This window comes from Sylvia atricapilla, chromosome 5 (genome assembly GCF_009819655.1).
Source record: "Sylvia atricapilla isolate bSylAtr1 chromosome 5, bSylAtr1.pri, whole genome shotgun sequence".
Lineage (NCBI taxonomy): Eukaryota > Metazoa > Chordata > Aves > Passeriformes > Sylviidae > Sylvia > Sylvia atricapilla.
Window position 1 is genome coordinate 8,973,204 of NC_089144.1, and position 13,911 is coordinate 8,987,114.

Below are 13,911 nucleotides of genomic sequence, written 5' to 3' on the forward strand. Positions count from 1 at the left end.
CCCAGAAAACCATTCATCAGACAGGCAACTGAAGAGAAAGGGAATATGAATATGAAACATCAACGGAGTGGACAATGAAATGAGGCACTCTCGCCTCTGGCAAGAAAAATTATATAAAAGTCAGCCCTGCAAAGGCAGACTTTGTGAATCAGGGAGGATACAGCACGCTGCCTGTTCTAAGGTTCACCCAGCATCGATCCCGGGCTCAAGGCTGTCTGCTGATTCTGGCTTTTTCCAAAAAAATTCCTATTTCACAATATTTTCCAATAAAATGGCATATTGATGCAATTGGACTGCTCATTTATTACAGGTCAGTTTAGGCCCTCCTTGATGCCGATGGATAAAATTTGGGCCACCAAAGAAAGATGACCTCACAGTTTCCAGGACACAGCTCCTAGGGTGGGAGAGACCACTCCATGCCTGCACCTGAGACGTGGTGAGAGGAGAAGCCCCAGTTCTATGGCATGTGGCCAGGGAAAGGTGTCCCTTACCCTCCTTGTCCCAGTGTGTCGGAGCAGCTGGGGAAAAGCCTTGGGAAGGACCCACAGCGGTGGCCCTGGGCACTCACCTCCAGCCTTTGTCCGTCCTCTCGGCGTTCCCACTGCGGGTGTAGCCGTAGGGGCTGTCCTCGGGGAAGAAGCACCAGGGAGCGTTGGGCACGTCGGTGGAGCACCATGTGCAGCCCTGCGCCTCGCAGGCCTCCTGAGAAGCCCCGGGCTGCGGGTGGCAGTCGATGCGCTTCTGCACCGCCACGGCACCGGGGCACTGCGCCTCCTGCCCCGAGCCCAGGCACCCACCCAGGGCTGTGGGCAGGAAAAGCCATCAGAGCAGCAGAGAACCGCGTTATAAACCCCCACAGCAATGCAAACTTTGGCCATTCTTGGGGTTGGGTGTGATTTCTCCCTGCCTTAGGGTTAACAGCCACGATCCCTTGGACTAGGATGACGGCAGAGTAGCTGTGTGCTCGTAACAGGGCAACAACCACTTTCTTTCACAAGCCAAGGCAGTGGGTCTGTTTAATTCAGCACTCAGAGCTGCCTGTGCTCAGCTGAAGCACAACTTGCTTGAAATACTTATAGAAAATTAAATAGCAGCATAATGAAGCTGCTGGTGAGGCGTGAGAGTAGCACTGCAGGCTGGTGGAACAGGAGGGATTCTTCAATAAGGAATGCTACCAAAATCAAAATGTTACATTTTCTGTACACTTATGTTAAACCCAGATGTTTATAAATATAGAGATAATAAATATGTAATAAGCAGCATGTGCTTGTACGATATAAATAGAAAAAATACTGAGTATATTTGTATGTTTGAATTGGGTTTCTTTTCTGTATCGTATGACTACTGTATCTACGTAGTATTAGCAGTTTGTGTTAATACAGATATGGTTATGAGTAAAAGGAAGATGCCAGCAGCAAAAGAAAAGGCATATATTAGTCACTCACAGAACCGTCATGAAAAACCCCTGTTGGTAAGGTGCTAAATTTTCCCTTTTTACAGCTGCAGGTCAACCCTCTGGTTGAGAGGCTGCCAAGAGCAGGAGGACTGCAAGACCAGCTCCCTGCTGTGCTGACAAACTGCTGTTAGCAAATATTCTCAGAGAGAGCAGGCATATCACAGGCAGCATACTTATTTTGAAGTTAACTTATGTCATTTTAGTCATTACAGCAATATTCAAAGATTAAATCTACTTGAACGATAATTGCCCTTTTCTACAAAATGACTAATACCTCTGCTTTCATTTTTTTTCTTTTTCATGTGGACTGTTGTGTGCTTGAAAGCCTAAAACATGACTGCTGATGTAGTCTGGGCTTCTCCACAGAAAGAATTGTACAAGCAGATGTGCACAAGCAGTAATTATGTATACTGGAAAAATTTACAGAATGAAACAGTAGTTTTTCGCTACAGAATGCCATCTAGCTGCAATGGCAGAGTTGATTTCCAAGTGGAGGATATGAACACAGAAAAGCAGGAGTGCCATTTACCCCTTTTTTTTTTTTTTGAAAACTCTCATGCCTCTTTTATACAGAACATCTGACACTCAGGTCTGATGCTCCCAGGCTGCTCAGCAGAGCTCCCTGCTCGCTGCCACAGTGCCTCATTATCATCTTCTAGAGGCTGGAATTAACAGGAATTATCTGGCTGTTAACCTTCGCCAGCTGCTGGGCAGGCAGGATTGGTTTCCACCTCTGCTTTCTGGGGCAGAAAGTCAGCTCCTGCAGGCTGACTGCTCTCTGTCCAGCAATCACCCCTCATGATCTAGCACATAGAAAAGTTCTAAGTTCTTATCCTCTTTTTCATCTAAAGCATAATAGGAATATAAACATCCTTCTGCAATCCCTCATTTCTTATTGGAGCACAAAATAAACTAAACCCATCACGTTTAGTTTTGATTTGGGGTGTGTTTTCTAATGGTAGTCAAATGCAGTATTAGTGTTTTCATTGCTGAAATTAAAGAGTATGACTGAACAGACTAGAGCAGATTAATAATGTGGTGTCATTTTACAAAGTATAAGTTTGTGGGAGACTTATAAACTAATTTGTATTTTAAAATACTTTCAAAATACTTCTTATGAATGATATTGTAAATGAAAAACTAGTTCATGGAAAAAAATATTGCCACTGCAGAAGCCAAGAAAATTCTTCTATTTTTTCTCCCATTAACGCAAAGCTTACATTTTCCAGCAAATTAAAAAAAAAGAACCAAAAACAAAACAAACCAAACCAAAAAACAAACAAACAAAAAAACCCAACACCAAAACAAAAAAACCCCACCAAAACCCACAAAAAACCCAAAAAACACAACACCACACCAAACAAAAACCCAAAAAAAACCCAAACAAAACTTGCAGGTGTGAGCAGCTCAATAAGGCTGCAACCTTGTTCATCCCTTGTTCCTGGATTTACTTCTCTTGTAGTACAAACATGATAGCAGGAAGTGGGAAGACAATTTTCCTTCCCAACTTTTAAAAATAATTTAAACCCCATCATTTTCACTGGATTTATGGCCCATGTCTGTAAATGTATAAAGAAGATGAAATCCAAACAAGCAGCTGAATATATAGCAACAGCTATGGCTACTTGCTGCTTTTCCATGATAATTTCCGTGGGAACAGAAGCTAAAGCAAGGCAGTGGAAAAGATATATGTGAAAAGTAATCCTCACTGATTTTTGAAAACCTTGACTTGAATTTTGAAAAATTAGATTAAAATTAAGGCACAAGGAAAGAATTAAAATATTACTACATAGACTTTAATTTCATAGTAATAATCTTTACATTTTGGGTTCATCCGTGCACTTCAAAGGCATTTGCTGCAGAGGTTCCCTCCTCCAGCAACACAATAATATGTATTCTCCCTTTACTGTGTTAAGGAACAAATTAACCTCTGGTATGCTGGGGTACAAATTACAGAAAAAAATCTAACAGAGCTATAGGTGACTTTGAGGAGCTGAATGACTCCACTGATTCCCTTTTGCCTGTGCTGGTGCCCAAGTGCTGAATACACTGTAGGACTGGGGTGTATTTCTAACACACAGTTCTGTCCTCCTCCCACAGTCACCCCAGGTGGAGTCAGTGCCATGCCTGTTCTCTCCTTTTACATGGAAAACAATCCTCTATTTTAACAGCTCTCCCATCGTTATCACATTTATAAGTTGCTTTTGAACCCTATGACAAAACACAAATGGGGTGTATTTACCTGCGAGCACAGCAGCCAAGAAACACAGGCTCCTCATCTTTGCCGTGGTTGAAGGAGGACTTCTCCAGGCAGCCTGGAGCCTTTTATACAGGGCAGGGGCACGATAAGCACTTGTGCGGATACACCATCAGCAGCATTGCAAATATTTTCTCAGCATTCATTTCTTTGGTGAGATTAATTGTAACACATGACCTTGCCTCTATCTAAGCAGATAACATGAGATACAGTCTAATTTTTCCACACACTTTGCTCAGCTTCCGAATTCCAACCTTGAGAGGAAAACATGATTTTCCCACGACTTCTTAGAAAAGTAATTTTTCAGAGACCATCTTTCTTTTTTTTTTTTTTCTTTTTGATACAAGCATGTTCAGAGAGTGGGAGTCCAGTGCTTACCTCTTTCTGATTTCATATCATCTTTTGTCACATATGAGGGTTTACAGCACCGAGGAAGTTTGGAGAAAAACAAACAGTCAAAAAATTCTCCATTAAAACAAGACACTGATACTGTGACCTTTACAAAATGACATTTTCCTTCCAATTACTTGATGCCAAGTGCTTTCAGAGCAAAGGTGTGAAAGCTTTGTTCTATGGTAAGACCTGGTTTAGGTGAAATATCTTTCTGGAAAAAAAAAAATTTAAATATTTTTATGAATACGTTAAGTAACATTGGTGCCTATCAGGAGATAGGCCAAACAAAATACATGCCAAGCACACCTGGAGAGAACATCTGCAGCTCAGGCCATGGCCACACAACCTCACGTGGTCTGCCAGAGTTGAGCAGCTGGACAGAGGGAGGCTTTTCCCAAGGTCTGCAAGGGCTTTTGTCCAGTGGTTGCAAAACACAATATTCACAGGAGTCTTACACACACAGCCATGAGTGTTCAGGCCCAAAACCAAGGGGTCACCAAGGTGTTGGTATCATTTGTGTAGCTTGGCAAAACACCTGCTGGGCCAAGGGGAATGGGGACCCTCACCAGGCAAAAAGCCTCTTGTGTGAGTCTTGCATGTAAATCCACTCTCCAGTGGGTATTTGTGATATAGTCCCAAATCATTCGTGTGGAGACCCCTTGAACAGCTAAAAAGCACGATAGACAAACACTAAGTGGTAGTGCTGCTGCTTATTTTAACTAATTTATACATTGTTTTTTAACAATATATATCATTCATCACCCATTTCTATCAAAACTTGGAATACATCAGTAACCTCAAATTGCAAGCAGTATTTTCATCTCCTTTCAAGCTGAGCAGAGAAGGAAGTAATTCCTCCAAGATCAGTAAGAGGCATCAGAACTTTTCCTTGCTTGACAGCCTATGTGCAATAAGGTAAGAGAAGTGTCATCTTGTAGGAACAGCAGTCACCTGCTTCTGTCCTGTACTAAGTGCAAGGGAATCCCCCTGGGGTTGCTAAGTACTCTGAAAACACAAATAGTGGCCAAGGAGAGCACAGACATGGGATACAAGAACAATATATGGGCTATAGTACTCACCAAGCTACTCTACTGCACTGTGTAAAATTGTGGGGTTTATATTCAACACATTTGCAAGGGAAGTGAAATTTTTATAAGAAATTTTATGATGAGCAAGGCAAAAAAGCAGTTCACATTCACATCTTTATTTTTTACCTACACAAGCTATAATTTACAGACTGGTATTTTATGAAAATAAAAACAAGACAACCAAAAAAACCTCAATATCCAAACACTGTTTCTGAATCTACAAATAACTTTAAAATTTGCAGAATTTACAAATTAATATTCAGAGCAGTTGGGTAAATTATACATCCTTCCTCCATATCCAGGTTCCAAGAGCTTTAAGAGTCATACAGGCACAAGATAAGGTATTTTCTTTATACAACCATCTATTTACATAGCTTTTTCCAATATGCGTGGTTCAGTTCTCAAAGTAACTGCCAAGGTTTGCAAAACAGTGTATTTAAAATACATTTAGCAGCATATAAAATTAGGTAAAAAGGAAAGACAATTTGCTTCAAAAAAAGAAAATGTGAGATGATAGAAACAAATCCATAAGAAAAATAGTTTAAGATATATTTGTCATGACATTAAGAACATCTAGTCATTGCAGAACATAGGCAAAACACAAATAAAACACAGCCATTTGTGGGCTTTTGAGTCCTAGTCCTGAGCACAGAGTATACACAGCTGCACAACTTTGGTCAACACAGATTATATGCTATCAACACACAGCTCATATGGCATTTGCTGTTAGCAGGACACAGCCATGTCAGGTAGATGTATCTTTAACAGCTTCTTCCCATCTATTATTCACTCCACTCCCCTAACAACAGTGGAAGTGACCTTTAAAATCTTCAAACTGCCTCTCATCATCAAAGGCTTATTCCTGGGACAGGCTTCTTCCCGTTACCCTAAAATGCAAAACAGCTGATCATACTCATAAGTGAAATACAGCAGAGCACTTTTGTTACGTATTTCAGGTTATAATTTTGAGATGGTCATTATAGAAGACTGAATTCCAGTTAATTTAAACTGCAAGTATTATATATGCACACCAATTCAGCCATAATATGTAGAGATACACGTGACTGTTGAGACTCAAGCACGTTACCAAGAGGTTATTAAATACAGTACATATTTTAAGGACAGCAGGTCTAGTGGAAGAGTTCACACATTTTTCAGTCCATTCCAGTCATCAGTGTTTAACTAATAAACATGCAGCAAACTGCATAGAGTGCACCTCAAATTGATCAACGTATTCCTCTATCCTCCATGATTTCAATTACTGGCAAGATCTTCCCCTGCATCTCCTGTATCTGAGATCTGTCCATCTATTATATTTCGAGCTTTCCAGATCCTCACAGTGCGGTCACTGAAAACCAAAACAAAGCAGTATTAGAACACTGTGAATACACTGGGAAAGGAGAGAGGGTGAAGGGGGCCAAGGGAAGCTTCCTTAAAAGCTTGAGTGTCTTATTCAGAAAGGTATTGTTGGCAAAATAGCAGTTCTTTAGTGGGCATGCAAGGGTTATTCCACCTCCTCCAGGAGATTTTGTAATCTAACATGTAGGACACTGAAAATTCTCTAAACTTATCACAGCACTGGCTATAACCTTTAACATCTAAGAAAGTATGAAGACTTTATGCCTAAGGAAAGTAAAGAGGTGTCAGTCTATGAGAAGAAAAAGTAAATAAAGCACAGAACCACAAGACAATATGAAGTCCTAACTCTCCAACAAAAAATACCCAACAAACCCATTTGCAAGGTGCTATATAGCACATACCAGTGAGCTGGTACTTAAAAGCTGACACTGCAGTTCTGTACTTTAGAAAAAAAAAAATCACTATTCACACAATTTTAAAGTATGTGTAAATAAAATACCACATAGGATGTGTTACAAAACTCTATTATAATTTAGAAGTAAAATAAAGAGTTAGTCTTGTTGAATAGCAATTTATTCCCTGAAAGGAAAGTTATGAATTTCTCATAAACATTCATTTGAGTGACTAGCCAACACTGATTCATATATTCCTCACAACCCCCTTTGGAACACTTATAAGTGTTTTCTGACTTGTGCCTTCATTTCACTGTAAATTGTTAGGAACATTCTAAATTTTTTAGACTTTAAGCCCACTGCTAGAAATACCAAAAGGCTGAAACTTTTTTTTATGACCAAAAAAAGAGAATGAACTTCAGATGCATGTACGTTCTAAATGGATTAATAATCTTTAGGCAAACAGAGACATAAGCTTTGACATCTGTACCCCTACCTATTAGTGCTTAAACATAAAACTCGACCACCAAAACATGAGAACTTTGGCAACTTTGAAATTCTGCTATGACTCAGAAAGACCTGCTTTTAATTCAGAAGCTTCCACAATTGGCACAAGAATGTAACAAGTCATCTCCTGTGCTCAGACTACACCACAAAGAGGCTCTGTTACTGTCTCCTGCACATTCTCCCTTACAAGGTATTTTTCTTGGTCAATTCCCCTAAGGTTTCAGGTGCTCAAATTGCTCACTTTTACTGAAAAAATATTCAAATCAAGATGTTTGCAGTGCAGTAGGATGGCTTACAAAGCTTCTGTTGTATGCCAGCACTTAAAAACAAACCAATCAACAAACCAACAGACATATAGTCATGTGCCACGGCTTCTAGGAGAATTTGCACAGGTCAGGAATGAGTCCTACCAGGAAATAGTCCAGCTGTAGAGATAAGCTTATAAAGTTCTCAAGTACTGCCAAATTCTCCTTGTCATTCTGTAGATCAGTGGTCTCCAAACTTTTTTTGATCACGCACTCCTATGACTAAATTTTTTTTTTAAGCCCACACTGCCATGTATATTTATTAATTATCTACATTAACCACTGAATTGTACTAATTTATTCCAGCACCCCAGTGCATCATGTGCATCTCCTGGGGTGCAAGCATTCCAATTTGGAGATGGCTGGGATAGATACCAGCACTGAAGAGCATAGACTGGACAAGGTCTCCTGATGCTTTCTATGAAGTGACTTATACTTTTATGTCCTAAACACATGTGCATGGGCAGAATTCTTGCAGGGGGACACAGAAAACAAAGACTCATGAAGAACTCACTCTGCTGCTGTAAAAATCTGGCTGGAGTTGGTGCAGATGGCATTTATAGGGCTGTCATGTCCCTTCATCTCTGCAATGGGTGCAAAGGTATCCACGTTCCAGAGCTTGAGGGTGCCGCCCCTGCAGCCGCTGAGCAGAACCGGCACACCGGGCACCAAGCCAAGGGCACAGACCCAGTCCTTATGAGCATTAGGAACTTGCTGAAAGAGAGAAGGCAGACAAGTCTCTCAGGGCTGCAAAAAAATCTGGAGGAACAAGCACAGAAGTGGAAAAATCCCAAGTTGTGGGCCTGAGTTCCTGTCCCGCAGCGGTTTTGCTACAAGGCTCTGGGTGGCTTCTGCACCTTTAGAGCAAGGAGAGTGCTAACTTCCAAGAGTGTTTCTTTTTGTGAAATTGTATTGCAAAACAAGAAAAAAATCTAATATCCACAATTGACCTAATTTGGAACAGAAATCAGTTTAAGATAATGCAAAGTCTGCATGTTTTCAAATGCATACTTGAATGCATTTTTGAACATATGGTCTCTGTATTATGTTTCAAGTCTGTAAAACTGCTATAAAACACATAAAAAGAAAATCCAAAATACACCAGGGAGACAGAAACTGTTTCTGCATTTGGCTTCTTTCTTTCTTTTTCCTTTTCCCACTACACATTACAAATTGATTTTGTGATGTTGCACTTCACAGAAACACATTAATTCTTTATAGAGGAATGGCACTAAAAGGCTTCTAATTCTAAATGCTGCACAGACCAGCTGAGAACAACATCCTTTTTGGTTTGTTCTCAAATTTATTTGATTAAATTTATTTGTTCTCACAAATAAATACATGGAAAAAAATAAAAAATATGGGGAAATATTAGCCAAAATTTGCTGTCTTTTGGGGATACCAAAAGTGGCTTTTCTCCAGTTCAGTTTGGTAAGGATTGCTTTGCTTTGCTGCATTGCTCATTATAGAGTACATTCAGCTTTCTAGGATGACCTTGGTGTTTTATCTATAATATACACAGCACTGGTAGTCTGGTTCTGCAGCACTCCATAAAACTGGGCAGGGAGGGGTGGTTGTGGTTCTCATAAATTTTGCCACAGCAGAATTTTGTGACTTGGGATGTGTAACACCGAGTGAAGTAGATGATCTCCAAATTCTTTCGAATAGCATGCTTATTAAGGGATTTTCATCAGTTATAGAGGATCAGACCTGGTCAATATATGTATCCCAAACCAAGACCTCAGATGCAACATTAGCATTTATGCTGTAAAGCAGCTTGGCTCTGTTTTGGTTGCTGGGTAGATTAAGGACAGCAGCTGCTCAATCTGCGACTTTGGAGGTTTTGAAAACTCAGCTGGGCAAGGCCTTAAGAAACCAGACCTAACTACAAAGTTGGCCTTGCTTGTACCAGCAGGACAACTTCCCATTGTGTCACTTTCCAGTGGGTCCTTCCACACTGAATTATCACATGATTAGCAAAGCAACAGCACTTCTCATTCCCTATAAAACACAATGAATAGAGAATTTTATAGAAATAAAAAGAATTTTATAGAAATAAAAAGAAACAGAATTTTATAGAAATAAAAAGAAAGAATAAAGTGTAAGACTATTCTTACCAAGTTCTACTCCTAAAACTAACAAACAGGGGAAGGCAAAGTAGAGAAATTATGAAATGCACATATGCCAAAAGGAAAACAAGAAAAGTGATATAACTAGTCCAGTTTACATACTACTTCACCCCGATTCTGTACTCTTTCTGATGTTAAATCAACTGCAATAGCAAAAATGCATCTTACATAATATTTTAATGAGCCTAAAAGGCAAGAGTGAAGACACTTCGTACAACTTTAATGAAGTCATTCTGAGAATACAAAATCTTTCCAGTGCCTGTGATTTTGGTAAAAGCTGCTTAGTACATTTTTCTGGACAGACAGATGTGAAGGCAGATGTCCCAATATGGCAAGTGAATATTTTCTGTCAGAAGCTAAATTTATGAATCTTTATTTTAACTGTGAAGTCTTCATAGTATTCTGAAAAGGAACTGGCACCAAACTAGATGATTTTGAATGAAGGCCAAGAAAGTTTATATATCTATGGGATACTAAGTATGCCCATACAGAAATTTTCTTTTTAAAGTAGCCAGTCCATGATTTTCTCATGTCCCAATACTTTAAAATTCTATTTGTTTCCTTGCTATCAGTCTGCATATTAAATGCACGCTCCTCTTTTCCCTAAAATTTATTGCAAAAACAGACTTCTGTTATTTGTTTTTCTGCCTTCCAGTTCTCGCTCACTCTCAAGTTAAATAGTCACAACTATACCTCAAGAACCTCTCATAAGACCTAGAGAACAGATCAGCTTATAGCAGGTAGGCAAAAATCAAAGTTCTTCATGTCAAACAAATTGCAAATTCCCTCGATTTGAGGTCCTTTTACACTCACTCTCTCTGTTTATTTCCTTTTTACATAAGGCAAAACATACAGCAAATGTGTTCTGACAGCAAGCATTATGATGAGTGTGTTGTATACATTACATAACACGTGCACTGTATAAGGAGATGAATCTAAGGTCTAAGACCAGGAGAATGAGACAGGCTGTAAAACCTCTTCACAAGAAAATATTCTGTAGCCTGATCTAAAGTACTGTTTCTTGTTGCCTCAAGTTTGCCTGCTTTTCACTGTTTGCATTTTGTTCTCACGCAGCTTCAAGTAAACTATGTATATTTTTAGAATTGTTTAAATTCTTCTCCTCTGGGAGGAGAAAGATGATTGATGGTGATGGTCACCAACGAGGTTGAAGAAGTAGATGCCTGTGTAGCCAATCCTGGCCTGTCTGTAAAATTGTATATATTATGGAGTTAGAAAAATAAAGTGGAAGCTTTCCTGCTTGACCTCCTGCTGCCTGCCTCGTTCTTTTGTGCTCCTAACAGCAGCCACAAGTGTGACCCTCTGTCACAGTTTCTCATTAATGAATTCCCAACCCAAAATTTACTAACTTGTCAATGACAAGTATCCAATGATTCCAGTCACAGATGAGGCAAATGCTGCTTTTATTCTGAAGCAGAAAAAATAAACCCCACGTACTCAGAGCTAAAACAGGATAACCACTTCATCAGAATTTCCTGACGCTATACGCACAGAAGAGAAAAGCAACCGCATGTAAAGATCAAGTACATTATTGATTTCTTTCTTAGTCAGTGCTCTATGCCTTCTCTATTAAAAACATCAGTGTCTATGTGAATAGTCATTGTATGAGCCTGAACATTTATACAGCCTGAAAACAGTTCTACAGCGTGACTGTCACAGCAGTCATGATTTTTTTTCATTACCTGAAGAAGGTCTTTTTGAGACAAATCCCATTTCTTAATTCCATTATCTCTCGATCCACTAAAAAGGTTATCTCCCATAATAGCAAGTGCTTCGATGCCATCATAATGAGGAGGTTCAAAATTGTGTGTAGGACTTACGCTTCCAAGAGCGCCTTCAGTCACATCAAACATCTAAAATAAATAATAAAATACGTTATGTGAAATTTTCTGCCATCTAACCTGCTTGAAAGTCATGCAGCTTATATCTTTAGGGAAAAAAACTTGCTAAGTTTAATTACAGGCCACTGTATCATGATATACATTTGACAGAACTTATCTACCAGAACCACTCCTTTCTTCTTTTCCATCTCTTGCCTGAAGTGGGAATACTCCACTTACTTCAGAGAACACTGCTCTGGGAAGAAGTACTACTACTTCAATATCACAAGCACAGTAGCTTCACAGGAAGGGCCCATATGTACCCTGTGTGGTGGGCTAGAGAAACAAAGCTCATGAGTGAGTTTGGGAAGCATAACTCACACTGGGAGAATTACACACGTAAGTAGCTTCAGAAAGAGGCACTAATATATTTTTCCAGACAAGTTGTTTTGGTAAGGGTTACATAATTTTACACACTGATGCTTTTCTTGGCCTAGACACACCTCTCTCCTTGCCTGTGGTCCAAGAATGGGGTGTTAAAACAGACTCTTTAAATAAGGCTGTTTTAACAATTTAAGCCATAATCAATCCCATCAGGTTTTTGTTCTAGAGCTGCAATGTAAGCAATCCTGATTCATTTTATATTTTAGGGAGCCAGAACTCACCCAGTGAGACTGAGCTGAAAGAACACATGAGCTGTAACTTTTTAAACCACCAGCTCTGTTTCACAAGCAAATGTCAAACTTCATCCTCTATTATTTGCTCTTTATTGGCCTTTTAGAATGAATAAGCTTGACAGTAGAAAAGGGAGATCTTGGTGGTGTAGAATAATACCTTGTGAGCTAAAGGTATTTTAAAAGTTACCGCATTCAATTAACATGCATCAGTTCCAATTGTAACAAAAAATTCAATGATAAACCAGAAAAATCAGTTATTTACAGATGACTAATATTACTGACAAGACAGCTTCCTGTGGCATGAGTCTGTCACCAGATCTGGTAGCCCAACAAACCTACCCATGCACAGAACCACAGATTGTTAAGGGGTTAAAATGGACCTTGAAGATCACCTAGTCCCAACCTCTCTTCAGTAGTAGGGACACTGCCCACTTTACCAGGCTGCTCAAGGCCTTATCCAGCCTGGCTTTGAACACTGCCAGCACTGAGGCATCCACAATCTCACTGGGCAACCTGTTCCAATGTCTCACCACTTTCACGGTGAAAATTTTCATCCTAATATCATAACCTACATTTTCCCTTTTTCAGTCTGTACCCATTACTCCTTGTTTTGTCACTACAGTTCCTGATGAAGATTCCCTTTCTGGCTTCCCTGTAAGCAGCCTCCTTCTGATACTAAAAAGTTATGAGGTCTCCACACAACCTTCTCTTTTCTGGGCTGAACAGAAACATGAAGAATTTGTAGACAGCTGCACTGACTATGCACATACAGATCATTTATACTATCCAAAGTGGCTTGAAAGTTCTGGAGGCATTCATTTTGGAGAACACACACTATTTGCAAGCACATAGAAATGGCTGAAATATCCCTGGACATTCTAGTGGCGAAAGTCAAGATGCAGACAGACTTAAGAGGGTATATGTCGCCTGGCCCTGGAAAAAGGACACAAGAAGGACAGAAACTTCTCTGACAGTAGACAGCTTTTTCCAAAAGCCCCTCCCATCTCCTTGCTCATCACATGAGTTCCCAGCATGACAAACTTGCATTACAAGATCACACCATGTTGTTCCCACTGAGGTTCTTCACTCATCACAGTGCCAGGATGGCAGCTCATAACTAACCCAATATTCTGATCTGTGCAGGGAAGTAATTCTCAGAGTGCCTGCCTCTGTCTCCCCACTGCCTAAGAATCCCTTGGCCTCTAACCACAGGGACACTGCTGATAGGATTCAAATCCACAGCCCAAACTGCTAAATTATGCACCAACCTCTCCAGCAGTTTTTAGCATCTGGCATAGTGCACAGCCAAGCATCCAAGAATTTTAGAATATGAAAAAAATAAAGCCCAGCTCAGTGAGAAAGCTCACACAGGTTCTGGATCCTGCTCCAGAGCTGTGTTCATACACTTTTTCCAGTGTGTGAAAAGAACAGAACAAAGGGTATCCCCTCATAAGAAGCTAGGGTTTCTTCCTCAATCTCTCTTTGGCCTTATGCATCACATATTCTTTGC

The 13,911-nt window shown here is 39.9% G+C and overlaps 2 protein-coding genes across 11 annotated transcripts in view; both read right to left on the bottom strand.

Moving 5' to 3' along the window:
- Positions 1-3,764, bottom strand: part of LOC136361011 (sucrase-isomaltase, intestinal-like) — a 60,498-nt gene extending 56,734 nt beyond the window's left edge. For both annotated transcript variants that reach the window (XM_066318625.1, XM_066318624.1), the window contains exons 1-2: positions 3,699-3,764; positions 569-803 (exon numbers count right to left, since the gene is read on the bottom strand). In XM_066318625.1, coding sequence (XP_066174722.1) covers positions 569-803; positions 3,699-3,735 — 272 coding nt within the window. In that variant the 5' untranslated portion in view covers positions 3,736-3,764. The remainder of the gene's footprint in view (positions 1-568; positions 804-3,698) is intronic.
- Positions 3,765-5,294: 1,530 nt separating this feature from the next.
- KIF21A (kinesin family member 21A) overlaps positions 5,295-13,911 on the bottom strand; it is an 86,950-nt gene continuing 78,333 nt past the window's right edge. For all 9 annotated transcript variants that reach the window (XM_066318631.1, XM_066318633.1, XM_066318629.1 and 6 more), the window contains 3 exons: positions 11,587-11,757; positions 8,272-8,471; positions 5,295-6,542 (listed from right to left, as the gene is read on the bottom strand). In XM_066318631.1, the coding sequence (XP_066174728.1) occupies positions 6,449-6,542; positions 8,272-8,471; positions 11,587-11,757 (465 nt within the window). In that variant the 3' untranslated portion in view covers positions 5,295-6,448. The remainder of the gene's footprint in view (positions 6,543-8,271; positions 8,472-11,586; positions 11,758-13,911) is intronic.